At 42.2% G+C, this 27500-nt stretch overlaps 2 protein-coding genes across 3 annotated transcripts in view; one reads left to right on the plus strand and one right to left on the minus strand.

The window, feature by feature from the left end:
- Positions 1–14406, minus strand: part of MED17 (mediator complex subunit 17) — a 52665-nt gene extending 38259 nt beyond the window's left edge. The window contains exon 1 of one of the 2 annotated variants that reach the window (XM_076188256.1): positions 14262–14406. In XM_076188256.1, the coding sequence (XP_076044371.1) occupies positions 14262–14341 (80 nt within the window). In that variant the 5' untranslated portion in view covers positions 14342–14406. Of the gene's footprint in view, positions 1–10123; positions 10142–14261 lie in introns of those variants that run through there. The other variant, XM_076188264.1, reaches the window with a different exon arrangement.
- An 88-nt stretch (positions 14407–14494) lies between these two features.
- Positions 14495–27500, plus strand: part of LOC143029909 (uncharacterized) — a 31530-nt gene continuing 18524 nt past the window's right edge. Inside the window, exons 1-2 of the mRNA XM_076193110.1 lie at positions 14495–15435; positions 15600–15919. Of these exons, the coding sequence (XP_076049225.1) occupies positions 15132–15435; positions 15600–15919 (624 nt within the window). The 5' untranslated portion in view covers positions 14495–15131. The remainder of the gene's footprint in view (positions 15436–15599; positions 15920–27500) is intronic.

Below are 27500 nucleotides of genomic sequence, written 5' to 3' on the forward strand. Positions count from 1 at the left end.
TATCTGAAAGAAAAAGAACCGGACATAATGGAAATTGTAGAGACAACAGCATAGGACACAATGCATATAATTATTGGATTAGAAACAGAGAGATAAAACAAAGGGGTGGAGTTATGTTCCTGACTAAGGATACAAATGTGAAGAGTGTCACATATGGAATGAATAGAGTAGAGATGATTATGATAGAAGTACAAGACAGAGATAAGAAGAGCAGAAAGTTTGTAATAAACTACGTGCCCCCAAAAACAGCCTCGTGGGAAAAGAGTGAACATAAAAGTATGTTAGAAGACACAAGAATAACATTAAATAAGATAATGGAAGATGGAGGAAGAATAGTTATGATGGGCGACTTTAATTGTAAAGAAGTCTGCTGGGAAGAGATGACCGTAAAGGGCGGAGAAGACTCATGGGGAAATGTTCTACTTGAGGTGATTATTGACCACACAATGACACAATGGATTCAAGAGAACACTAGGTATAGAAATGAAGAACTATTGAGACTAGACCTAATAATCACATCAGAACCTGAAATAGTGGAAAAGATAGAATACCAGGCACCAATAAGTAAAAGTGACCACATATTGATAGAACTAGAACTAAATGCGAAAAAATACATAAAAAGAAATGAACAATATAGAAAAGGAAGATTGAAGTATGAAAAAACAAATTTTGATAAAATAAGAGAATTTTTTCAAAATGAAAACTGGGAAAGAATACACAAACAAGATACAACAGTAGAAGAGAAATGGAATATTTTGACGAAAATTTATAAAAAAAGGAGTGGAAAAGTATGTCCCAAGACAAAAACAAGAAAAAGAATATGTAAAGTGCTGGTACAAAAAAAGTTGTAGGAAGTTAAAAGACAAAAAAGCTAAAGCTTGGACCAAATGTAGAAAAACAAAAGACCTGAAAAATGGAAAATATATACTAGTTATAGAAATGAATATGTACAAGTGTGCAGAGACGAAAAAAGAAAATATGAAAAAGATGTCATAGAAAAATGTAAAGATCAACCAAAACTATTTTACAGATTTGCAAACAACAAACTGAAAAACAAACAAGAATTAGAGAAATTACGACAAGGAGGAGCTGAATACACAGAGGAAATAGAAATGTCAGAAATTATGAACAAGCATTTTAAATCAGTGTTTACAAGGGAGAACATACAACCTGGAGAGATTGAATGGGAAGAGAAAGTCCCTCCTATGAAAGAAATAGAAGTAACAAAGAATGAAATATTAACACACTTGAGTAATCTTGATGTCAGAAAATCGCATGGACCAGATGAAATAGCAAACTGGATTTTGAAAGAATGCAGAAATGAACTGGCAGACAAAATACAAAGCATAATAAACAGTTCCTTGAGAGAAGGAAAAGTTCCGAAAGATTGGAAAAGAGCAAATATAGTACCTATATACAAAGGAGGAAATAAAGAGGACCCTACAAACTATAGACCACTCTCTCTAACAAGTACAATAGCAAAAATCTGTGAAAGAATTATCAAAAGTATATGGGTAAAGTATTTAGAAAAAAAAAACATACTAAATCCAAGGCAGTTTGGATTCAGACAAGGACGATCATGCATCACCAATTTAATATGTTTCTATTCAAGGCTAACAGATATAATACAAGAAAGAGATGGATGGGCTGATTGTGCATTTCTAGACCTAAAAAGAGCTTTTGACAAAGTACCACATAAGAAGTTACTTAAGAAATTAGAAACTGAAGGAGGAATACAGGGCAAACTGCTTAAATGGATGGAAGACTTCTTGCAAGAAAGAAAAATGAGAGTAGTGATAAGAGACAAACACTCTAACTGGGATGAAGTAATAAGCGGTGTTCCACAAGGAACAGTTCTGGCCCCAATAATGTTTGCTATATATATTAGTGATATGGATAAAGAAATTGAAAGTTACATAAGCTTCTTTGCAGATGACGCAAAACTGTTAAAAAAAAGTGAACACGGAAGAAGATTGTGAGATACTACACAGCGATCTCAATAAAGTATGGGAATGGAGTAGGAAGTGGGAGATGGAGTTCAATACCGAAAAGTGTAGTATAATGGAATTTGGAAAAAGCAAAAAAAGAATAGAAGGATCATATAAATTGGGAGAAGAAGGAATAAAAAAAAGTAGAAAATGAGAAGGACCTGGGAGTCATTGTTATGAACAATCTGTCACCTGAGAAACATATAAACAAGATTTTTGGAGAAACTTATAATTTAATAAGAACAATCAAAGTGGCATTTACATACCTGGATGAAGAAAATATTAATCACTTTGATAAGACCAAGATTGGAATATGCAGCAACAATGTGGTCACCAAATACAAAAAAATGTATAACAAAACTTGAAAGAATACAAAGAGCAATTACAAAATTGGCACCAACACTCTCAAAACTATCATATGAAGAGAGACTAGCAAAACTTGAGCTACAGACACTAGAGTAAAGAAGAGAGTGAGGAGATTTGATAACTATTTACAGAATCATGAAAGGCATAGAAATTATTGATAGAGAGGATCTAATAAAATGGGATGAAAGAAATACAAGAGGACACGGAAAGAAAATCAAGAAAGACAGCTAAAGAAGAGATCTGAAAAAGAATAGCTTTCCTCACAGAGTAATAGACATTTGGAACAAGTTAGATGAGAAAGTAGTGTATGCAAAAATAATACATGAATTTAAAAATAGTTTAGATAAAATGAGATATAAAGACGGGACCCCAAGAGCATAGCTCCCCTTCCCATAAAATACAACTAGGTAAATACACACACACACACAAATATATATATATATATATATATATATATATATATATATATATTTTGGAAGTAGGCCGTTAATAATGCATGCGTTGTTAAAGTCAACAGCTGAGATAGCATTATTCTGTTTATAGAATATCTTTTCTATGTTACGCACTAATGTGCGGTCGTCTGGATGCAGATTTCCGAGTAGGATACTGAAGTCCATGGTGTTTTCCTCTAGACGTCTTTCGGCTCTAATTAGCCATCTTCAGGAGGTGTTGTCTGGTTGAATTGTTGACAGAGAATGACGCGGTTTGATCGTGTGGCGGTATATATCGGCGGAGAGCGGAGTGCCCAAACGTCCGCCCGCCAATCAGCGCGCGGGGTGCATCCTCTGTCTTCTCGTTGGTAACGACGTTTCAGGTTGCTGTTGTATATTAATAGCGGGTTTTTGATTGTAAATTAGCACCGCTTCTGTCATCTTTAGTCTTCTGGTGTCATTGTTTCTTTCAATGATGGCGGTGGTGCCTTCCATATGGTGTCTTCTTATGGCGCCGTCCTGCAGATGTGCTGAAATTCTCTTAGACAGTGTTGTAGTGGTGACGCCAATGTACCGAGAATTTAGGCGACTGCAGTCACCACTCGAGCAAGTATGTTGGTACACGACGTTCACCTCCTGTATTTCACTTGTCTTAGGGAGGCAGCTATTCTTGACAACTAACTTGGATGTTCTTCTTGTTTTGTAGTAGATGACGAGGTCGATTTTTGAAGAAGGGTCGGTGGGTGTGACATTCTTATAAATTATATTTTTGATGGCTTTCTCGTCATCCCTGTAGGCTGAAGACATAGTAGCACTGTAAAAGAGTTTTATGTTTTGTGTAACTGTCTGTTGTTCTTGTTGGTGCATAAAGGTGTTCAGTCGATGCCGGATAACACTATCTATTTCTTGGATGGGGTAATTGTTGTTGCTGAGAAGCTGGGTTATTCTCTTGAGCTCTGCGTTGGTGGCGGTCCATATTGAGCAGTGGGTGAGGGCTCTTTTGACGAAGGCGTTGATGACGCTGCGTCGATACCGCTCAGGACACTCGCTTGCACCGTTAAGGCAAAATCCGAGATTGGTGGATTTGGTATAAACTTCCGTAGAAAAGGAAGCGGCTTCACGACGGACCAAAATGTCGAGGAAAGGGAGCTTGCTGTGTTGTTCTATCTCGTGGGTGAAGTTGAGACAGGAATTTGTTTTGAACTTGGAAATTAAGTTCACGACTTCTTCTTCTGTGTTGCCACTGATGAAAATATCGTCCACGTATCTTGCGTAGATTTCTGGTTTTAGATGGTGCTGCTGCCAGAATATCTCTTCTTCAATATGACCCATATAAAAGTTGGCGAAGAGCACTCCCAGAGGTGATCCCATGGCAACGCCGTCACATTGCACGTACATGTTGCCATCGGGCCCGTAGAAGGGAACTTCTTTGGTGCATGCCTGTAGTAGCAGGCGAAGTGTGTTCTCTGGAATTGCGATTTTCTGTTCCGGGTGGTACAAGCGTTGGCATATGAAGTCTATAGTTTCGTCAGTAGAAATGTTCGTAAAAAGACTTTCAACATCCATCGATGCCATTATGTTGGAAGGTCGGGCTGTCTTCAGGATATCGAGAAATTCTTCTGAAGACTTCAGGCTGAAGGAGGCAGGGACAAACGGAGATAATAGTGCGTTGAGGCGCTTAGCGAGCTTGTAGGTGACTGATGGCGTCTGGCTGATGATTGGGCGAAGGGGATGTCGATTCTTGTGGGTCTTCACATTTCCGTAAGCATAACCAAGCTTATGGTCACCTTCTATCAAGGGGAGCTTTGTTGTGCTAGAGTTGTTGTTTTCCCGAATTAAGCGGTTGAGTTTTGTCTTGATGTCATTGGTGGGGTTTCTGGAAATTCTTTTGAATTTGGTGGGGTCGTTCAGGATGGAAGCCATTTTGGAAAGGTAGTCCTCTTTGTTGAGAATAACGAAAGTTGAGGATTTGTCTGCTCTGCGGATCACGATCTGGTCGTTATTCTTAAGTTCTAGGGCAGCAGCCCTCAATTCGGGTGTAAGGAGGGAACTGCGATTATGTCCTCTTGTTTGGGCACTCCGCTCTCCGCCGATATATACCGCCACACGATCAAACCGCGTCATTCTCTGTCAACAATTCAACCAGACAACACCTCCTGAAGATGGCTAATTAGAGCCGAAAGACGTCTAGAGGAAAACACCATGGACTTCAGTATCCTACTCGGAAATCTGCATCCAGACGACCGCACATTAGTGCGTAACATAGAAAAGATATACAGGTAAACGTCGACTTACGATGGTCGCGACTTACGATTGTTCGACTTTACGATGACGACGACGACGACGACGATATGATAATTTAACCCCTTCCATACGGTGCCGCACACGTAGGCGTCTTGATTATATTTATTGTAGTCGCCCCTGTGTTTTTACATTCTCTCAAATGATTCATTCTCTGTGGTTTTCAAAATTCGCGGGTGAAAGAGAGAACGATCGATATAAACGGTGACTATATTTTATGATGCGAGTATTATTACGTCACGTCATACGGCTGGCATTGGCTGCTGCCCGCGAGATTTAAGTCCGTACTGAAAATACATATTATAGTGTTTGAATATGGTAAAAAGGATAAAAATAATTAAATAAACTACTGTACATGTTTAATAGGCTATATTCAGTATCTCTGGTGGTTAATATACAGGTAGGCTAGGTACAGTGACCACGGAACAGAGTGGGGATCGACTTACGATGAGATCGTCTTACGATGGCTCTATCGAAACCTAATGCCATCGTAAGTCGACGTTTACCTGTATATATATATATATATTATATATATATATATATATATAATATATATATATGTGTATATATATATATATATATATATATATATATATATAGTTGGTGAGGTTATTTAATGTTTGCTGGAGAGAGGGTAGAGTACCGGAGGACTGGAGAAGTGCCTGTATAGTTCCTCTTTACAAGGGAAAAGGGGACAAGTGTGAATGTAGTAATTTCAGAGGGATTAGCCTGTTGAGTGTAGTAGGGAAGGCTTATGGGAGGATCTTAATTGAGAGGATTAGGAGAGGAACAGAGGGAGTAATTGGTGAGGAACAGTGTGGATTTAGGACAGGTAGAGGTTGTGTAGATCAGATCTTTGTGGTAAGACAGATATGTGAGAAAGCTATAGGAAAGGGGAAGGATGTTTTTTGGGCTTTTATGGATCTGGAAAAGGCTTATGATAGGGTAGACAGAAAGGCACTGTGGGAGGTTATGCAGATTTATGGGATAGGAGGAAAGCTTTTGGGAGCTGTCAAGAGTTTTTATGAGAGTAGTAGTGCTTGTGTCAGGATTAGAAATGGAGAGAGTGAGTGGTTTGAAGTAAAGGTGGGACTTCGTCAGGGATGCGTTATGTCGCCCTGGCTGTTCAACTTATACATGGATGGGGTGGTGCGAGAGGTGAATGCTAGGGTAGTGAGTCAGGGATTGGAGATGGTTAAAGAAAATGGAGAAAAGTGGGAGGTGAGCCAGCTGTTGTTTGCGGACGACACTGCGCTTGTGGCAGGGTCAGAGGAGGGATTGAGGAAGCTGGTGGCAGAGTTTGGGAGAGTATGTGATAGAAGAAAGCTAAAGATAAATGTGGGTAAAAGTAAGGTGATGAGATGTACAAGGGGTGAAAGTGGCAGTAGACTGGAAGTGAACATTAAGGGAGAGCGACTGGAGGAAGTGGATAGTTTTAGATACTTGGGTGCAAGTGTAGCAGGAAAAGGTGGAGTGAAGGTGGAGGTAGAATGTAGATTGAGAGAAGCGAGTAAATGCCTTGGTGGATTAAAGAGTGTAATGAGGAATAGACATTTGGGAATGGATGCGAATAGGAGACTGTATGAAGGAGTGATTGTGCCAACAGCACTGTATGGGGCAGAAACGTGGAACATAAGAGAAGAAGAGAGAAGGAGTTTGAATGTGTTTGAGATGAGGTGTCTGAGAAGTATGGTGGGGGTTACTAGGCTGAATAGAGTGAGAAATGAGGAGGTGAGGAGGAGAACAGGGGTGAAAAAGGATTTGGGAGATAGGGTTGATGAAAGAATATTAGGATGGTTTGGACACATGGAAAGAATGAGTGAAGAAAGACTAGTAAAAGAGGTATGGAAGGCAGATGTGGAGGGAGTGAACATGAGGGGACGTCCTAGGATGAGGTGGATGGATGGGGTGAAGGGGGCTTTGGGGAAGAGGGGAATGTCGGTTGAGGAAGGAAGGGAGAGGACGGAAGACAGAGGTGAGTGGAGAATGGTTGTATATGGATGATGTTGTGATTGCATGAGGAGGAATGGGCGGGGGGTGGGGGGTGGGGTAGTATGTGTGAGTAAATTTTGATGCAGCCCGAAGGGATTTCTCCCCGTCCTCTCCTTATATGCAAGGGGGGACGGAGAGGGGGGGTCGCCGATTAAATGAAGCGGCCTTGCTGTGGATGTGCTGTGTCTTGCGACACTGCTTCTGACCCAGGGCAGTGGGCAGGGTGCAGGGATGACCCGTCATCCAGGAAGTGCTCAGATGAGAGGGAGGGTGGGAGGGGTGTGGAGTGTATTTAGGGATGAAATGGGTGGGAGTGTTTTTATGCATTTCCCTTTTTGGCTACCTCCCTTGGAAGGGGGAAAAAGCCTTGGTATATGTATGTATGTATATATATATATATATACAGTATATATATATATATATATATATATATATATATATATAATATGTGGTTATTTTGCATATATATATATATATATATATATATATATATATATATATATATATATATATAATATATATATATATATATATATATATATGCAAAATAACCACAGGAGAAAGGAAGCTTGTAGACAGTAAGTACTTTCGTATATTACATCTTCAGACTAAATGACAAAGATACAGAGTTGGGTTTAATTATAAGTATCAGGTGCAACCATAGGGGGGAAGGGGGGAGACAATACAATGTGAGGAGGGCGGATGACCTTACCCCTATCGACCTGACCAACACATAAGGCTCAATCTGGCAGAAAGATCTCGGTGACCATTTGGGTTACCAATTTATCACATTTAAAATGACCATAGCTTAAGTTTATATTTTTGTCAAATGTGCCTGATATTAAGCAGGATTCTATTATATTTCTTTCTGCTTAATATCAGGCACGTTTGACAAAAATATAAACTTCAGCTATGGTCATTTTAAATGTGATAAATTGGTAACCCAAATGGTCACCGAGATCTTTCTGCCAGATTGAGCCTTATGTGTTGGTCAGGTCGATAGGGGTAAGGTCATCCCCCCTCCTCACATTGTATTATCTCCCCCCTTCCCCCCTATGGTTGCACCTGATACCTATATTTAAACCCAACTCTGTATCTCTGTCATTTAGTCTGAAGATGTAATATACGAAAGTACTTACTGTCTACAAGCTTCCTTTCTCCTGTGGTTATTTTGCATTTTTGTATCACGGTGATGTGATTGCTTATATGTATATATATGTATATATATATATATATATATATATATATATATATATATTTATACTTCATGTATATCTTAGATTATATCATAAAAATATGCATGTAATGAAAGGTGGAACTTTAATTCCTTGTAATTTGTAGTGTTTCACAACCTGGGATTCTCAAGCATAAGAAAATGCATGACATCACCACCCTCTGCATTTCATAAAAAAAGTGTGATGTCACATCCTAAGTATTTATATGTCATACTAAAAGCTCACCATGAAATAGAATCCCCAGGCTTGGGAAATTGAGAAATGGACAGGTGACTCTGTCATCATCCAGCAGGAAGAAAATAAGATTCTGCACAGTATGTCCCAGATGAGGAAGATTCCAGGAAGAGTGATCAAGAGAGGGAAAGAGAAGGACGATGATGGTGATGATGATGATCCTTATGATGAACACCAATCTCTCAGTCACAAACCAGAAGATAAAAACAGAAAAATAATCACAACAGTTGTTGAGGACAAAATCTATGGGATTCTATGTGCTAGAAATGAAGAGGAACTTCTGGCTCTCAAACAGCCAAAATATATTAATAAGATTGCCACCATGCTTGTGTCATTCTAAATTTTTACCAAATGATGTCCTATCTCATGTGTATGTTTATTTATAGATTTTGGGATATAAAACTTATGGTAATGGTATTCAGTTCCTTGTATTTCAGACACCGATGCCTTTATTGTAAGGTATCTTAAGAATTCAGTCTGACTACAGGTTGCCCAAGACAGGAACAATAGAGTAATATGCATCCCATTGGGGCAGGGGAATCTGAGGGTTTTTTACCTCAAGCTAAGTTAAAATGTATCCCTCTGAGAGGTCAAAGGAGCAAAACCTCCAGACTTAATAATTATCATAGGTTTTTAGAAGTGTACAACTAAGGTATTTTTCCATAGTACATGGTTATTCCTAGAGTTTTATGTGTTTCAAATCTGACTCCCATTACCTCCCCTACAATAATGGGGAGCCAATGGGTAGGCAGGGTTTTTAAGTAGGGAAGCACAAATTAGGGGCAAAATTTAAATGAAACACACAAGAAACATTAGGAAAAACCATGCTTTGTGGAACTTAACCTAATATAACCAACCAAACCTAACCTTACCACCTATGGGGTATGCACTTACTAACGGAGGGAAAGCCCCTCTTGCAATTGTGGTTATGATTGGTCTACTGTTTTATGTGCTACTGTACTAGTCAAGAAGACACTTTTAGCAATATAAATATTTATTTTTTCTATTTCCAACTAGAAAAATGGACACTGTATTGATGTATTCTAATTTACAAAATTAATAATTTCATCTATATACTTATAAAATTCTGATAATCTTGTTTGTTATCTTGCTTGCTTGAAACTGTCACCCAGCCAATCAGAAGAAGAGATATGACATCACGACTGAGGACCAGCCAATCAGAAGAAGAGATATGACGTCACGACTGAGGACCAGCCAATCAGAAGAAGAGATATGATGTCACAAATGAGGACCAGCCAATCAGAAGAAGAGATATGATGTCACGACTGAGGACCAGCCAAGCAGAAGAAGAGATATGACGTCACGACTGAGGACCAGCCAATCACAAGAAGAGACATGGCGTCACATTATATGATGCGTAGTGTTCCAAGCAACAACAGCATGATGTAACACTCTTCGGCATTTCACTTCTTATAACAACGTATCTTTTAAAATTCTATTTGACCCAACATACATATATATATCTATCTATATATACTTATATAATTTTCATATTCAGTATTTAAAAGTATAGCCAACTCCTGAGGCATAACGAGTTTATCAAAATATTACGAACCATACAAATCATATGATATATAGTGTTCCAAGCAACGACGACATGACGCCACAATCTTCTGCATTTCACTTCTTATAACTAATCAAGTCACTGCCTTCATCTACTGAAAAGAGCATTGTCTTAATAAAGATTTTATTGACCATTTTATTAACAACATATCATTTAAAATTTCATTTGACCCAACGGGTCACGGGTGGTCTAGTTATTATTATATTGCTTAATTGTGCACTTTTAAAACAATATCATAATTATACACTAATAAGTCGAACCTTTGATTGAGAAGAAAATAAGCTGTTTAGACTTCAGGTCTTAGTAGGTAGCTAGGTCAAACACCGCTAGAGGCCCCACTGTCTATGGCATCTGCCAACAGCACATCATTTTATGCGCATGCCATTCAAATGGCCACATTTACATATCATGGGAAATTTAATTCATAAAAATATCGCGCGAGTGTATCTTACTACGATCATAGTAAATTTCAACCAATCACATCATCAGTTACATATCGGTACTTAGAAATATGAAAAAAACATGGCAGCCTGCATTCAGCAGTAAATTGATTTTTTTTTTTTTCAACGAGAAAAATGAGCTAGAAAACTCCAATAAATGGGCAAAGACCCAAATAAACAGAAACTACTAGCCTCACAGATTATTCTGATGCCAAAACCAGGGCAGGGTATCACAGGAGAGCTGAGAAATCATAAGTGAAAATGAGTTTTTTCTATCAGGTCGGGTAACGACAACGTCAAACGTATTGTGGCATTTCGGCCGCCGATGCAGACGTGTCCGTCAAATCATCTTTGAATGCTTAACCCATATCGGACACAGAGCCAAGATATCGGTTTGTTCGACAGAGTCGTAATGACGATATTTCGGCTCCGTTTAAATTTCGCGCTTCTTAAAGATATTCGTCTTTGTTTACACCGAGCCGAGACTTGATGTATCTAGACCAACCATTGGCCTATCATTTCCACCAGGTGGTCCAGCCAACCAATCACAGGGTGGCTTATAAATTCAATCTTATCAGCAGTAGCGGCACATTCGCTTTCCTGGTCAAAGTGCGTCGCAAACGTTTACATATTTTGCCCATTTTTTTTCTTGTGATTAGTGCCGTAATCAGAAAAAAAATTGTTATAGAAAAATAGATAAGTATCTGAGGAACAATACTTATAATAGATATTGTTATACAGTGCGTAATACCTTTCAAATAGGCAAATATAAGACGGCCTCATTGCAAAAGTCATGGCGTCTGCGTGTTTTAGTGGTGAAGACGAAATTGTCTTTCAACTTTCTGATTCCTTTCAAGTGTTTCCAATGGATGAGTGCCTTACAAGTGAGGAAGAATCTAGTGATGATGAAGGTGATGCGAGTTGTGATACGCGTAGTGCAAGTCAATGTCAAAGTGATGGTGATGATAGAAGTGCAGTGTTGTCCAGTGGAGCAGATGAATGGATGCTTGTCCCAGGAAATGATCCAGGCCCTGCAACAGTGCCTTTTACAGGTGTTAGTGGGCTCAAGCATCCCCCTAAAACTGATGCCAAGCAAGCCTGTGGAGTATTTCAAACTTTTTTTCAACGTGCAATTCATGAATGGAATTGCTACGGAGACTAACAGGTATGCAGGTCAGTGGGTTCAAAGTAACAAACCATGTTTGAAGGATAAACAAACCCAGGTCTCTTGTACATCTTTGGTTGAAGCAAGGTAAGACATCAGTGGAAGAGTTATATGCATTTCTGGCAGTTATTCTAAATATGGGGATTGTAAGAAAACCTACTATCAAATCCTACTGGAACACCTCAGATCTTTCTATGGCCACACCATGGTTTGGAACCAATTTTAGTAGGGGGCGTTTTGAACTTCTCCTGAAATTCTTGCACTTCAGTGATAATAGTAAGATGCCTGACCAGCAAGACCCTGCATACAAGTTGTATAAAGTGCAACCACTACTGGATCATTTTATAAAAGCATTCAAAGCCCATTATAATCCTGAGAGGGCCATCTCAATTGACGAAAGTATCATTGGGTATCGAGGTGAAACTCCTCACTTACGCCAGTATATGCCTAATAAGCGCCATGCTCGTTTTGGTCTGAAGTTATGGTGCTTGTGTGAGGCAGCAACAGGCTATACTGTGACATTTGAACTGTACAAAGGGTTCTCCAAGAGTGTAGAAGGTGCAACATATGACCTAGTGATGCGCCTACTGACCCAGGCAGACCTCCTGCATCGTGGATATCATTTGGGCCTAGATAACTATTTCTCCTCGCCCAAACTTTTTTTAGATCTCTGGGAAAAGCAGACAACAGCAACAGGGACTGTGAGAACAAACAGGAAAGGCCTGCCACAGGAAGCAGTAAAGGAAAAATTAGAAAACCATGATGTATCACAGCGGAGGAAAGGACCTTTACTGTGTGTTGCCTATAGAGATGGAAAAAAGACTCCTGTACTCCTGTCAACAGTTACCAAAGGTGGCTACACTACTGTAAAGAGAGAGAGGAAACCTGAAAAGGAGTTGCCTTGTATTGTTGCTGATTATAATCAAGTAATGGGTGGCGTCGATCTGAAGGATACCCAGCTCTACACCTATCTTGCAGAGAGAAAGACCATCAAATGGACGACTAAAGCTGCCTTTTCTCTGTTTGGCACAGCTACTCTCAACAGCTATATTCTGTACAAGAAGAATACATCCCAGAGACCTATTCTAACAAGGCTCCAGTTCATGAACTCTGTCATAAGGGACCTTGTTAAAAATGTTTCTCCTCCAAAATTCCTGAAGAGGCGACGTACTCAAGAGCAGATTCAGGAAAGCAGAAATATAACAACATCAATATCGTCTCCATCACATTCAGTACATGCAGTGAGTGTACATGAGCTGAAACAGGTGCCAGATGGTAAAGAGAGAGTGTGTGTTGGGGACCATAGCAAGCGTGTACGATCCCGCAGGTACTGTCCTAAATGTGACAGTGGATTTTGCATAGATTGCTTCTTCAAGCACCATGTATTTTCATCCAAGTAAAGTACAAACACTCTACAAGCCTCTAATCATCACTGCCTTCAAATAAATGTAAGTACTTTCCCTCCAGAGTCAGTTACATAAAATGTATGTTTTCTTTTCCAGATTTAGTGTCATATTTAATATTTTTTTTATCATTCATGTTAATTTTTCTTAGTTTCCTTTTCATCAAAAGAAAATACAGACTCTAAGCTTTATTTTGATGTATAATCATCCATATTATGTTTAATAACAAGTACATTTGTAAATAAAATTAAAATGTGAGTGTATGGGCCATTGTATCCATTGTTTTTATGAACGCATAGCAAATCCTTTGTTCACATATGTGCTCCGGGCAATATGGGTTAATCATGCTCTATACTGATACTCTATCCTAATGTAAGGTAGTATAATCCAGTGATATCTTGCTATTGAACATTGTATGAATAACTGTACTTGTTGATACGTCATTCCTTGAGCCACCATATTGGCTAATCAAGGTAATAGTAAATAGTTATTTTGTAGTTCTCCCAAGTTTCCGATGCTTGAAAAACAAAGTCTAGGGCACTGCGAACCTCTCAGGTCAACTTGGCACTATATTTCCAAAAGTGTTGTTACAAACAATGTTACATATATGGACTTGGCTACACACTTTTGCCTGATTTCCAGGGACAAAGTAGACCTGATTTGGTACAATTCAAAATTCAATATCTTGGGAACTAGGACAGCTAGATGGATAATTCAATTTGCATTGTACTAAGAGTGACTTTCTGCATCCCATGAGAACTACTTCAGCTCAAATATCAGGAATTCCATTTTCATGTTGATCTAGCTAGAGTAGGAAAAGGTGGACATTTTTTGGTGCTTGCTCTGACTAACGATAGTAGATGGATACAAATAATTCTAGATTCCCCATGGCCATGAAGCCAATATTCCAGATAACCGATGCGAAATCAAGATGAAATGAGAAACTAGAAAGTAAAGCAATGGAAAGAAAGCGGAGAGTTTACTTCTGATGCCTATGCCTATGGTCTTATGGAACGTTGTCAAGTCCATTGGCATTGCTCTAAATAACTACTTACAAATACACCATATTCACCTCTAAGTCATTATAATACGAACTATAATACGTGTGTGAATATACTAACTGTTGGTGTAATTCCGTGCCATCGTATAGAACTTCTAATACAGAGTTTTCTGCCGGAACTTCAAGTCGAATGTCTGCCATCTTTGTTTATGTTTACTATAACTTCAAGTTCAGGTGAATGTTTAGAAGCGTATACCATCGTTTCCTTGTTCCGTTTTTTTTTTTATTTTTTTTTTTTCCTATTCTACTTGCCTTTTTCTAATATTCTCGCTCTTTGCTTCCTTTTTATTTTCTTTGTTTTTCCAGAATTCATGAGACTCCAATGTTTTTCTTCTACCTTTATGCATGGTCGTTGAAAGCTACTGGGTTTTTTTTTCCATCATAATAGAATGTTGTTTTTGTTTTTATTATTATTATCTCATTATCAAATACGATGTATTTTGAGTATTTTCATGTCTCTTTCTCTTGCAGCTGGAACAAAGGCATCCCTAACGCTGGTATTTTAGGTGAGGAGACTACGCCAGTAGGCGCGCAGCTGCGACCTAAGTCCTGACCTTTGACCTATGATGCGGTTTGGGAACCCATGGGGTGTATGACAAGCATTGCTGGGAATCGGAGAGAAGTGCAGGATTCGAACCAACAACTAAGAAAATGCGAGACAAGCACGACTCCGAAGACACCAGTGGCGCTGGTCTATTCATTAATTACACTGTATAACAATGAAAAAAAACGGAAATGAGACTATCCTTTTCTAGAGTTATTTTTGCGTAGATCACGAATATAACATCCGTTTCTTTCTGTGACCCTCCAGTTCTTCGTAAATAGCAGTGCCCGCAATGTCTATCTGAACGGTATTTTTTGTTGCTTTTACCATTTATATAATTTTTCACATAGCTATGTGTTTTTTTTCTTAACAGGATACAGAGTTAAGATGCCTAGAGAATGCAAGAATTCGCCAGACAAGTTTTGTTATATATGTGGATCAGTTACATTAAGGCAATACAAGAGACAGTTGACTCAACGTGTAAAGAAACTTTATGAGCTGTACTTTGGATGTAAAGTGGGTGACCAGGACAAAAGCGGGGCACCTCACATATGTTGTGTCAGGTGTACAAGTTCCCTTTCTGCCTGGGTGAAAGGCAAAGGGACTGGCCTCATGTTTGGCGTACCAATGGTCTGGAGGGAGCCAAAGGACCACTCAACAGATTGCTACTTCTGCTTAACGGATATTAAAGGTGGGTGTTCAGTGTTTATTTTTTACTGTTTTTATATATATTTTCAAGAGATGTATCAATAAAAAAGATCGAAATACATAATAAGTTGCACTTCCACTATTTTTGCACGTGATCACAACCAATAGTATCCATTTTTAGTCTGATTTTATTTTATTTTCCTGCAGGTCGCAACAGAAAAGGCAAGAAATCTATCGTGTATCCAGATCTTCAGTCTGCTATTCGCCCAGTTCTACATTCAAGTGATATTCCTGTACCACAGCCGCCCTCTGAACTACCAAGCGATGACACGAGCAACTCAGACGATTCAGAATCTCAAGATGCAACGTATACGACACAACTTGAATCTGATAAGAAACCACACCTCATCACCCAACCAGAACTCAATGATCTAGTTCGTGATCTAACACTTACTAAGCAACAGAGTGAACTCCTGGCCTCACGTTTGCAACAATGGCACCTGTTGGATGAAGAAGCTCGAATTACAGTATTTAGGAAGCGTTCTGCAAATCTACAGGATTTCTTCACTTTGGAAAACAACTTGACTTATTGTAATGATATCAGAGGCCTATTCAGTGCCCTTGAGCTGTCCTATGAACCCAATGAGTGGAGGCTATTCATAAAAGCAGTTCTGTTGCACATTGGGAACACCATGCCTTCAGTTCCAGTTGCTTACTCAGTCATTTTAAGAGAGACATATGAGAACCTTGCTTTTATTCTAGACCGCATAAGTTACAAAGAGCATGAGTGGTTAATTTGTGCAGACTTGAAAGTAGTAGCCATACTTAATGGGCTACAAACTGGATACACCAAATTTATGTACTTTCTTTGCAAATGGGACAGTAGGGCCAGATCAGAACATTATATACGCTCAGAATGGCCATCTCGGGAATCTATGACGCTTGGATGCCATAATGTAATTCATGAGCCACTAGTTAAGAAGGAGTAAATCATTTTGCCACCACTGCATATAAAACTAGGCCTAATGAAGCAATTTACCAAAGCACTGCAACATAACAAGCCATGTTTCCAGTATCTCAAAGGGATCTTCCCTAAAATTAGTGATGCCAAGATTAAAGAACCTGAGCTAGCGGCCTAGCATGCATTCAAAGATGTATGCAAATGGCTTCTGGGAAAGCACCAAGAGTCCCAGTGAGAGCGTAAAGTGGAGAGGCTAATCAAATGCTACCAAGATCTCGGATGCAATATGTCACTGAAGATACACTTTCTTCATTCTCATCTGTCCTTCTTCCCAGAGAATGCAGCAGATGTGAGTGATGAACATGGAGAGAGGTTCCATCAAGATATAGCGTCAATGGAAAACAGGTACAAGGGAAAATGGAGCCCTGCTATGCTGGCTGACTTCTGTTGGAACCTGAAGCGTGACACGCCTGAGACGTCTTATAAAAGAAGAAGTAAATAATAGATTGTAGGTTAATACATCATATAAAGCTAACAAACATGCCGATTCATTATATATTAATTAAATAAATACAATGAAGACATTTAATCTGACTTTGGGAGCAAAATACATTTATGGAACCTTGGAAATCTCTATTAATTGCATAATTATTAAAACAGCGATTTACAAAAAATTGTGACGTGGCATGAAATTTTTGTTATCAAATTTGAATTCAGCACACTGAACTTCATAATAAAACGCACATGAGAACTATGTTTTTTTCTTAATCCTGAAATTTGTTGTACAGTGTTATTACACCATCATCTGATCTATTGTCGTATCAAATCAATCAATAAAATCAGCCATCCTGAATCCACTGCTGAACAAAGGCCTCCTTCATAGCATTCCATGATTCACACGACCGCGCCATCCTCTGCCACGTCACTCCTGCAAACTTCTCGATCTCGTCTCTCCACCTTCTGTCTGGTCTCCCTCTTCCACCCTTCCCATATCGCGGCGTCCACTCAGTAACACACTTGCTCCATCGCTCATCAGTCGTTCGCACTAACTTACCTGCCCAATTCCACTTTCTTTTACTGCCTCTACAATATCTTTCACTCTAGTCTGCTCTCTCACGCAACTTGCTCTCTTTCGGTCTCTCAACGTTATTCCCATCATTGATCTTTCCATTCTCCTCTGTGCTCTCCTTAGTTTTGTTTCCATTGTCTTCGTTAGTTTCCAAGTCTCACACCCGTAGATTATTGCTGGTAGAATGCATTGATTGTAAACTTTAAGTTTCAAACATAAAGATAGAGAGCCTCTCAGGATCTTATTATACTTACCGAACACTTTCCAACCAATTGTAATGCGTCTTTTTATTTCATTATCATGATCTTTCGTCACTTTCACCATCTGGCCTAAATATATTCTTCAACTTCCTCAAGACTCTCATCATCAATTACAATCTCTTTACTTTGAACTTTCGTATTGAGCCTTACTTTGGTTTTAATTTTATTCATTTTTAAACCTACTTTGACACTTTCCTTGTTTAGATCACTCAGCATATCTTGCAAGTCTTCTGCTCTTTCTGAAATAAAAATAATGTCATCCGCAAAACTTAGATGGTTCAAATATTCGCCATTAATCTTTAAACCTTTCTTTTCCCAACTCAATCTTCTGAAAATATCTTCCAAGCAAGCTGTAAATAATTTCGGTGAAATTGTATCGCCTTGCCGTACTCCTTTCTCGGTCTTGATCTTCTCTGTATCTTTACGTAGTCGAATTATAGCGGTACCTTTCGCATAAATCTTTTCTAAAACTTTTACGATCTGTTCGTTTGTACCCTGCTTGCGTAGCGAGTTTAGTATTGCTATTTATTCTACCGAGTCAAAGGCCTTCTTGTAGTCTACAAAAGCTAGACACAAAGGTATATTGTATTTTGTCGTTTTCTCGATTAGTTGGTTTATCGTCTGCAAATGGTCTAGGGTCGAATCTCCGCTCCTAAAGTCTACCTGTTCTCTCGGTTGGTTTCCATTTAAAACTTGACCTAGTCTATTTGTAAGGATCTTGGAGAATACTTTATATACATTTGATAGCAAGCTAATCGGTCGATAGATACTAAGGTCCTTTTGGTCTCCTTTATTATGAAGCAAAATCACTACAACATTGCACCACGCATCAGGAACGCTTTCTTGACGTAAGCACTGGGTGTACAGCTCAGCTAATTTAATATGAACTAATTTCCCTGCGTCTTTCAACAGATCTATCGATTTACCATCTTCCCCAGGTGCTTTTCCTCGTTTCATAGTTTTTAGAGCAAATTCTACTTCTTCCTTTGTAATCTCTGGTACACTACTAACGTCTACACATGAATTTACTGATTCAACTACGGTCTTCGACGAGTAAAGCTCTTGGTAAAATTCTTCTACTCTTTTTACCACTTTGTCTCTACATTTAATTATTTCTCCATTTCAATCTTTCAAAATTATCATTTGCTGCTTCCTAAAGCATGCTTGCGCTCGGCCATTTTAATACTTTTACCCTTCCGAATAGTTTTCTCTATTTCATCCATGTTTCTCTTTCTTTTCTCGAATCTCTGCCTTTTGTTGATAAGCTTGTTTAGTTCTACTCTTTCTATTTCGTCTCTCCTGCTTTTGATCTGCGTGGTCCTTCTTCTTTTAATTAGGTCATTTGTAGCTTGGGAGTATTTGTTTTCTCTAATGTTTTTTGTACTTCCTACTTTCCAGATGTAATGAAAATAGCAAAAGTAATACCGATATTCAAATCAGCCGACAAATCAAGTTATAATAACTATAGACCAATTTCACTATTACCACAGTTTTCCAAAATCCTTGAGAAGTTATTCACAATTCGCCTCAACTCATTTCTAAAAAAAAAAAAAAAAAAAAAAAAAAAAAAAAATGACGTCATTTACCATAGTCAATATGGATTTCAACGAAATCTTTCAACGTCAACAGCAGTAATGGAATTAATTGAAGAGATAACTAACAATATAAAACAAAAGAAAAAGACAGACGGCATATTTATTTATCTAAAAAAGGCATTTGACACAGTGAATCATGAAATCCTAATTCGAAAGGCCGCATACTATGGGCTAAGAGGTAAGGTTAATGACTGGTTAAAAAGTTATCTAAAAAACAGGAAACAATATGTAGCCGTTGAGGAAGAAAGATCATATATTCTACCAGTTACATGCGGAGTACCTCAAGGTTCAGTTCTAGGACCCAAACTATTCTTACTATACATTAATGACATTACAAATGTATCCAACCTTATGAAATTTATACTGTTCGCCGACGATACCGCCATTCTATGCTCCGATATAAATTCCGACAAACTGATCAAGACAATTAATGAAGGATTGTGTCAGCTATCCAACTGGTTTTCAGCCAATAAACTATCCTTAAACGTATCAAAAACTAACTACCTGCTTTTCTACAAAATAATGAAAGCACTAAGCCGATCAAAATAAACAACGAAATTATTGAAAAAGCGTCCGTCAGTAAATTCCTAGGCGTGTATTTAGACGATCAACTTAATTGGAAACATCATATAAATCACGTGATCAATAAGATGTCCAAAAATTTAGGAATAATGCATAAAATGAGAAATATCCCCGATAAAAACACCCTACGTACCATTTACTGTAGTCTACTACTACCATACCTAAACTATTGTTCAGAAATTTGGGGTAGTACTTATCAAACTAATCTTCAACGCATAATTACCTCTAAAAAAAAAAGGCACTGCGTATAATCTGCAATGTAGGTCGTTTAGAACATACAAATAATTTATTTGAAAAACTAAATCTACTGAAATTCAAGGACTTAATAAAGTACAAAACTGCCATTGTTATGCACCAAATCTACAATATACAAATGAATCAAAACATATTGAAATTTTACTCAACTTACGAAACTCGATATGCGACTAGGCATACAAACGACTTCTTTAAAACTCAATACAGAACAACCAAAAAAGGCCAATGCTTATCTATTATAGGTGTTAACACATGGAATAAACTTGAAAAGGAATTACCTAAGACAAAATGTTTATCAAAATTCAAACGATATTGAAAAAAGTCATTAATCTATAAGTATTAGTATATTGAACATTTCAGGTCCATTTCATGATTGTATTCATGGAGAAACTGTCATGTACCGCCCAAGTCTGCCGCTCTCTTTTTTTTTTTTTTTTTTTTTTTTTCAGGTGACGGTGACCCGGATCCGCGCAGTAAGCAATTATCGTCCCGTCAACAATCGACCTGACCTCTCACCTCTCACCTGACCCCCACAAGATGCGATGCTCGCACGTGACCCCGATTCCTACGTGAGTTCGGAGTTAGCGGGCGTCGTGTCGCATCTCATTGTGTGTGTGTGTGTATATATATATATATATATATATATATATATATATATATATATATGTATATATGTATATATGTGTATATATGTATATATGTGTATATATGTGTGTATATGCGTATATGTGTATGTATGTATCATACTAACATGTAACAAAAATATTTCTTTGTCGCGGTTCGTGCTGCTTAAATTGTTTTTATCGGCTTAAGAAACCTGCACAGCGAAGCTATAGCGATAATCCCATACCACACTCCTGGTCATATGGCCACTTCCCAAAGATTGAGTGTGGTTGGAATTTTCCGCCAGAATCATCAGAAATTTAAAATTCCCGGCTCTGTGCAGGCATGCGCATTGTCGACCCCACCTCCCCCTCCCCACCCCTCCCTTTTTAGCCGGCTCGCCTGAGTCGTCACTTCAATGAGAAATGAAGGCTTCGCCTGTGGGAGGAGGGAGGGACCCTAAATTTGTGCAGGTTTCTTAAGCCGATAAAAACAATTTAAGCGGCACGAGCCGCGACAAAGAAATATTATCGGCTGAAAGAAACCTGCACAGCGAAGCTATGCATGAGACGAGGACAGGTGGGAGGAGAGGTGAAGCCTGATTCAAACCGTTATTACGTGTGTCTTTCCTATGGGAGACTTATTCATTTTATCACTCAGTAGAGGGGAGAAAAGAAACGTCAAGTACCCACACCGACGAATGTAACATGCACAACATTGCACTGTTCACGCAATGCGTAAATTATACGAAAATCGTATCCTGTTCAGCGGTTCCTGGGCCCCTCCCCACTCCTCGGTCGCCCTTTGCCCCCTCCACCCCCCTTTTTTTTATGAGATGAGAGGGGTGGAGCCGTTTCCATGGCGACACATGGGACAGGGGTGACCGAGTGGTAGAGACACCGTGTCCCCAAGGGAGTCGTCGATGTCCAGCCCCTAGGTCCCGCACCCGCTCCAGAGTGGGTGCGGAGAAACGCCAGCGATGCCACGAAGTCCCTGATGCTGTGGGCGTGCGGGGCATGGCCCGGTTCGTCTCTCTCCAAAATGCGGCAAAGCAGGTGCGCCCGGGACCTCGGGGTTAGGGGAATCCTAAATTTCGAGTTGTAGAAGAGATGATCCTCAGAAATCTCTTCCGTGTACTCCACGTAGTCTTCGAACGCACGGACGGGCGCAGCTGTTGTGGGCGTCCTCCCTCCCGGAAGGATTGTATTCTGAGAGGGCCAATCATGTCGTCCGCTCGGCCGTTCCTGGCCAGGAATGTTGGTGATGGAGAGAGGGTTAGGGCCGAGCTGTCCTCCTCCAGTTTGGAGAAAGACGGGTGGCGGGTGATTGCCGCCAGCTGTGAAGCCCTGTAGTCCGTAGTCAAGGCGAGCAGAAAGACGACACGTTGAGGGAAGTGTTCTTCCTCCATAATGGCCCTTTCGAACGCCAGGTACTGCAGAAGACGATGCAAGGACCAGGCCAGGACCGGTTGATGTCTCGGCTCACTCGAGGCGCTGATCCCCTTCATTAGGAGGGTTCGCGCCCTCTGTGGCACTCGGATGTTCATGCCAAAGCGTAGCGGATCAGTGAGGGCTGTATAGTGAGGCAAGATAGTCGCCGGTGCCCTGTTGGTGGAGTCAGCCAGCCAAGTCAGGAAGTCCAGAACCGTGCTGGCGGAGATGGTCACCATCGCGTGTCTCCGAAGGCAGTTCCGGAATCTCCGTCAGCAGGACCCACACTGCCGCACTGACGACGGAAGGTGAGCTCTGAGCATCTTGTCTGCTGCCTCTGTAGAGAAGAGTTGGCTGAGAGCTCCCCGTAGAAACTCCAAGTATCAAGTTGGAGTGACGCTTGGAGAGGCGCGGTAAGGCTGTTGGCTAGGCAGGCTGACCCCAGTAGAAGGGCCCCATCTCATTAGCTCCCCGAACCACGGCTGGGTTGGCTAGTAGGGAGCTATCAGGAGGACCTGACCCTTGAAGGACCTGAGGGTCTGCATCACCTTCAGGAGGACCGGTGTCGCTGGAGGAGGAAAATGAATACGTACTTCCAGCTGTTCCAGTCCTCCGTGAAGGCGTCTGGGCCTCCTGTGCGTGTCCTTTGGATGCAGGTGAGGTAGAGGGGGAGCTGGGTCGTGTTTGGGGAGGCAAACAGGTCCACCTCTGGGGTGCCGTAGCGGAGGGAGAGCGACTCGAACACTTGTGGGCGTAGTTGCCACACCACGGAGGTCTCCTGAAACCTGGATAGAGCGTCCGCCCAGTCGTTCTCCCGGCCCGGAACATACTTCGCCGAGAGTGATATGGCCCTGCGTGATGCCTCGGCGAAGATGTCTTCCGACAGGGCTAGGAGTGGACCTGGTCGGGCCGTACCTTGCCTCTGCACGCACTGTACTGCCGTCACATTGTCTATGTCCAAGCGGACGCTCATGCAGGAGAATTCGGGGTGTCGCTCGAGTCATTCTTTCACCACTATCAGCTCCCGAAGGTTGATGTGTAGTGACCTTCTACTTTATCTTCCGACCATCTCCGGCAAGCTTGATGTCTCCAGCTCGACTGGAAGCCCCACCCCATGTCCGAGGCGTCCGCCGCTCCTGCCATTCGAGGTGGGGGCGGGGACTATGGGACCGACCGGCGTAGGACCCCCGACCGAAGCCAGGGACGCAACAAGCTGTGGAGTGCTGAGGGTACCGGCCCGGGTAGGTCGCGCGGGAGGAGCAGTATGCTCCTGTCGACCTCCCGTACCAGCCGTCGGCACCCCAAGCGGCTCAGTGGAAGGGCCGGGGTCGCGAAGTTGAGGCACCCCCCCCCCCACACCGAAGGCGGGAGAACGTGTGAGAGAAGCACACTCTCTTGGCGCAGTGGAGCACCCGAAGAGCGCCGACTGTGTCCCACTCAATCCCGAGCCAATAAAGTCTCTGTGTGGGAGTGAGGGCAGACCCGTCCCAGTCCACCCTGAACTCCACGTCCGCCAACACTCTCAGAGCCACCGAGATGTCGGCCGATGCACCCTCCCCGGTGGGCAAATGCATCAACTAGCCGTCTAGGTACATGAGTGTGGAGACGCTTGCTTCCGTCCAGCGTACGCCTACCACTCTCACTAGTTTCGTGAAGATCCTCGGGGTAAGCGAGAGTCCGAAAGGGAGTCTGGTACAATGATATGGTAAAGAGAATAAAATTAGTAGGGCAAGGTGGGTTCCGATCCCCGGAGGGTGTAGTGAAGTCACAAAATCGATTGTAGAACGTATAACAACATATATGCGAGGCCGAGGTAGTTTCCGAGCGACCTCGTCCGTGGGCGTTAGTCAAGAGGCTTCGTCCTGGATGAAGACGTTCCCTGAGCGTCTCCCGCTAAGACGGGCCTGGACCCTCGGTATGTATCCAACTCACCCCAAGTCTTCCTGCGGAAAGTCCTCGAAGCCCGTGGCGAGCGTCCTCATCCAATAGTATGCTATGACAGTTTGTGACGTCTCATCACCCACGAGCTGACTTCCATATGTTTAATACCTAGTGACATCATGTGATTATACTGTGACGTCACCGGATTTAATCATGGCGTCATAAGATCGCCTCGTGACGTTACAGGGACACAAACTGACGTCATAGGATTACATCGTGACGTCATTTTATCACATAATGACGTCATTTTATCACACCGTGACATCACTTTATCGCATATTGACGTTACCTGATCACATCGTGAACTATTATCACATCGTGGCATCATGTAATCATATCGTGACGACACCAACAAAATGACGTCACAGGACCGCCATCGTGACGTCATATGTTTTCATTGTAATTCCACTGGACCATACAGTAATGTTACAGAATTAGTGATGTCACATGGTCACATCGTGATGCCACAGGGTTACATCACGACGTCACAGGGTCACATTGTGATGTCACAGCATCACGTGACGTCACAGGATCACATCACGGGGTCATAGGATTGCATCGTGATGTCACAAACACATCGTGACATCCAAGAATCATATAGTGACTTCAAAGGATCACTGACGTCACAGGATCACATTGTGATATAGCGAGGTGTCATTTCCTGGGTGCCTGGACAGCCTAGTAGGGCGGAGTCCAGATTGAGACGTCAAATGATGTCATTCAGGTGATGAGAGGACCCCGTACTGAAGAGCGTTTCCAACAGGCGAGACACCATCTTTGCTGAATAAAATCCCTCGCCGCTACACAAGGGGGATTATGTAAGGTCATACCATGAGAAGGGGCGGATCTCGTAAGAGTCCGTCGTGGTAGGAGGATAAGGTAAAGATAATCGGAGGTGGTCCTCCACCCCGTCCCCCAACCCGACGATTGTCTGATGGGGGGGGAGGTTCCTCATGAGAGGGGCCTTTCAGTCCTATACCCGCCGCCGGCGCGGTGGGGCGGAGGGAAGGACCAGGAGAGTGTGTGGGAGAGGGGGCCAGAGCCGGAGGCTCGTTAGAAGGCTGCTCTGGAGGGGGGGGGGTGCTCTGGTCTGCGCGGCCTGAAAGGCCGGATAGCGAGATAGGGCAGAGTCGAAGACGGGGCCTATCAGGGACGAAAGGAGGGTGGTGCCGTGACCGGGATGTGGAGGGTGTGGACGAGCTGAGCGTCCTAGGCCTCTTGGGAGAGATAGAACTCTTTCTCGAGCGGGACTTCCTGTTGGGTCTACGTGAGCGGCTCCGGGAGGAAGGTGGGCTCACGGATCCGCCCGAAAAGGCAAGCCGAAAGGTGCTTGAGGGCCACGACGGTCAGGGACACGGGGGCCGCCGAGAGGCCCGCCGACCCCCAGGGGCGCCACCCTCCGGACCACCCGACACGTCCCCCCCCCGTCCCCCAAGAGTCCCCGGGCCGCCCACCCACGGACGACCCGGAGACGTCGGACGACGGAAGAGGTCAAAGTCCACGCTTAGGGTCTGACGAAGCAAGCCGTGAGGCGTTAGAGGACCATTGATGGTCGGAAGGTATGGGGCTGCCGAGAGGCCTGATGACCCTCAGGAGCGCCACCCTCCGTATCATAAGACACGTCCCCCTGTCCTCCGAGAGGCCCGGGTTCTTACCACGGACGACCCGAAGACGTATGGGGAACGGATTACGAGTGGAAAAGGTCAAAGTCTACGCCTAGGGCCTGACGATGCAAGCCGTGAGGCGTTAGAGGACCATTGATGGTCGGAGGTATGGGGCTGCCGAGAGGCCTGATGACCCTCGGGGGCGCCACACTCCGTACCATAAGACACGTCCCCCTGTCCTCCGAGAGGACCCGGGTTGTTTACCAGGGACGACTCGGAGACGGGGACGGATTGCGAGCGTATAAGGTCAAAGTCTACGCCTAGGGCCTGACGATGCAAGCCGTGAGGCGTTAGAGGACCATTGATGGTCGGAGGTATGGGGCTGCCGAGAGGCCTGATGACCCTCGGGGGCGCCACACTCCGTACCATAAGACACGTCCCCCTGTCCTCCAAGAGGACCCGGGTTGTTTGCCAGGGACGACTTGGAGACGGGGACGAATTGCGAGCGTATAAGGTCAAAGTCTACGCCTAGGGCCTGACGATGCAAGCCGTGAGGCGTTAGAGGACCATTGAGGGTCGGAGGTATGGGGCCGCCAAGAGGCCAGACGACCCCCGGGGGCGCCTCCCTCCGCACCACCAGACTCGCAGCAATGGGCACAAACCGGACCAAATAGATTTAAGAAGGCAACAACTGGTTCACTAATAGGGTGGTCGAAGAATGGGACAAACCGGCAACCATGCAGAAAGTGCTGAAACTATCAGTTGATTAACAAGCAGGAAACAGACTCACCGGCAAAAAACCAAAGGCCGGCAGCGGGTAGACCACTCAGTCCGTTTCCGCGCTTAGAAGTGACGACTCAGGCGAGCCGGCTAAGAAGGGAGGGGTGGGGAGGGGGAGGTGGGGTCGACAATGCGCATGCCTGCACAGAGCCGGAAATTTTAAATTTCTGATAATTCTGGCGGAAAATTCCAACCACACTCAACCTTCGGGAAGTGACCATATGACCAGGAGTGTGGTATGGGATTATCGCTATAGCTTCGCTGTGCAGGTTTCTTTCAGCTGATAATAATAAAAAAAAAAAATCCTTAAAGGGAGAGCAATTCCCCATAAGTTTTGCTTCACGCTCTCCCTTTTCAACAACTAATTTTGTAAAAATTTTGTATATATGCATGTATAAATTGTATTTTATTTTGTTGAATAAACCTTAACTAACTAACTTCTCCGCCGATTCTCTAATGATATTCACTAATTTCAAATATATATCTTCCACGGTGTCATTAGTTCTTAGAGCTTCGAATCTATTTTTAATTTCTAACTGAAATTTCTTATTATTATCCTTAACCTTTGCAAGGCTTATTTTCTTTCTTAAAATTAATTTATTTCTCTCGGCTCTGAAATTGAGAGTTGACACCTTGACGTGGTGGATAGGATTGAGAATCTTAATGACTACAAAAGCTATGTCGATAGAGAGACAATCTCTGCAGGGTCACCCATATCGAACAGGTTTTGTAAGAAAGATCGGACAAAGAGCAGCTCACACGCACAGTTGCAGGACCCACTGCAAACTGGCACGTCCCTGATGGCGAACAGGGAAACTCCTCATAGATATATGGGGTACCGTCATAATGACGGCGTGGACCATTGGGCACCCTATGGATATAGGGCTTCACCGAATATAATGAATAAGGTGACACCAGAGAAATATCTCACCAGAAACCAGTTGGCACGGAGGTGAGATTACTACCAACCCCCCTTCATAGCCAATATGAAAAGCACAACCAAAACAAAACCGGGCGTTCCTGTTGGA

Source organism: Oratosquilla oratoria, chromosome 1 (assembly GCF_046742065.1).
Source record: "Oratosquilla oratoria isolate Oo_2021 chromosome 1, ASM4674206v1, whole genome shotgun sequence".
NCBI lineage: Eukaryota > Metazoa > Arthropoda > Malacostraca > Stomatopoda > Squillidae > Oratosquilla > Oratosquilla oratoria.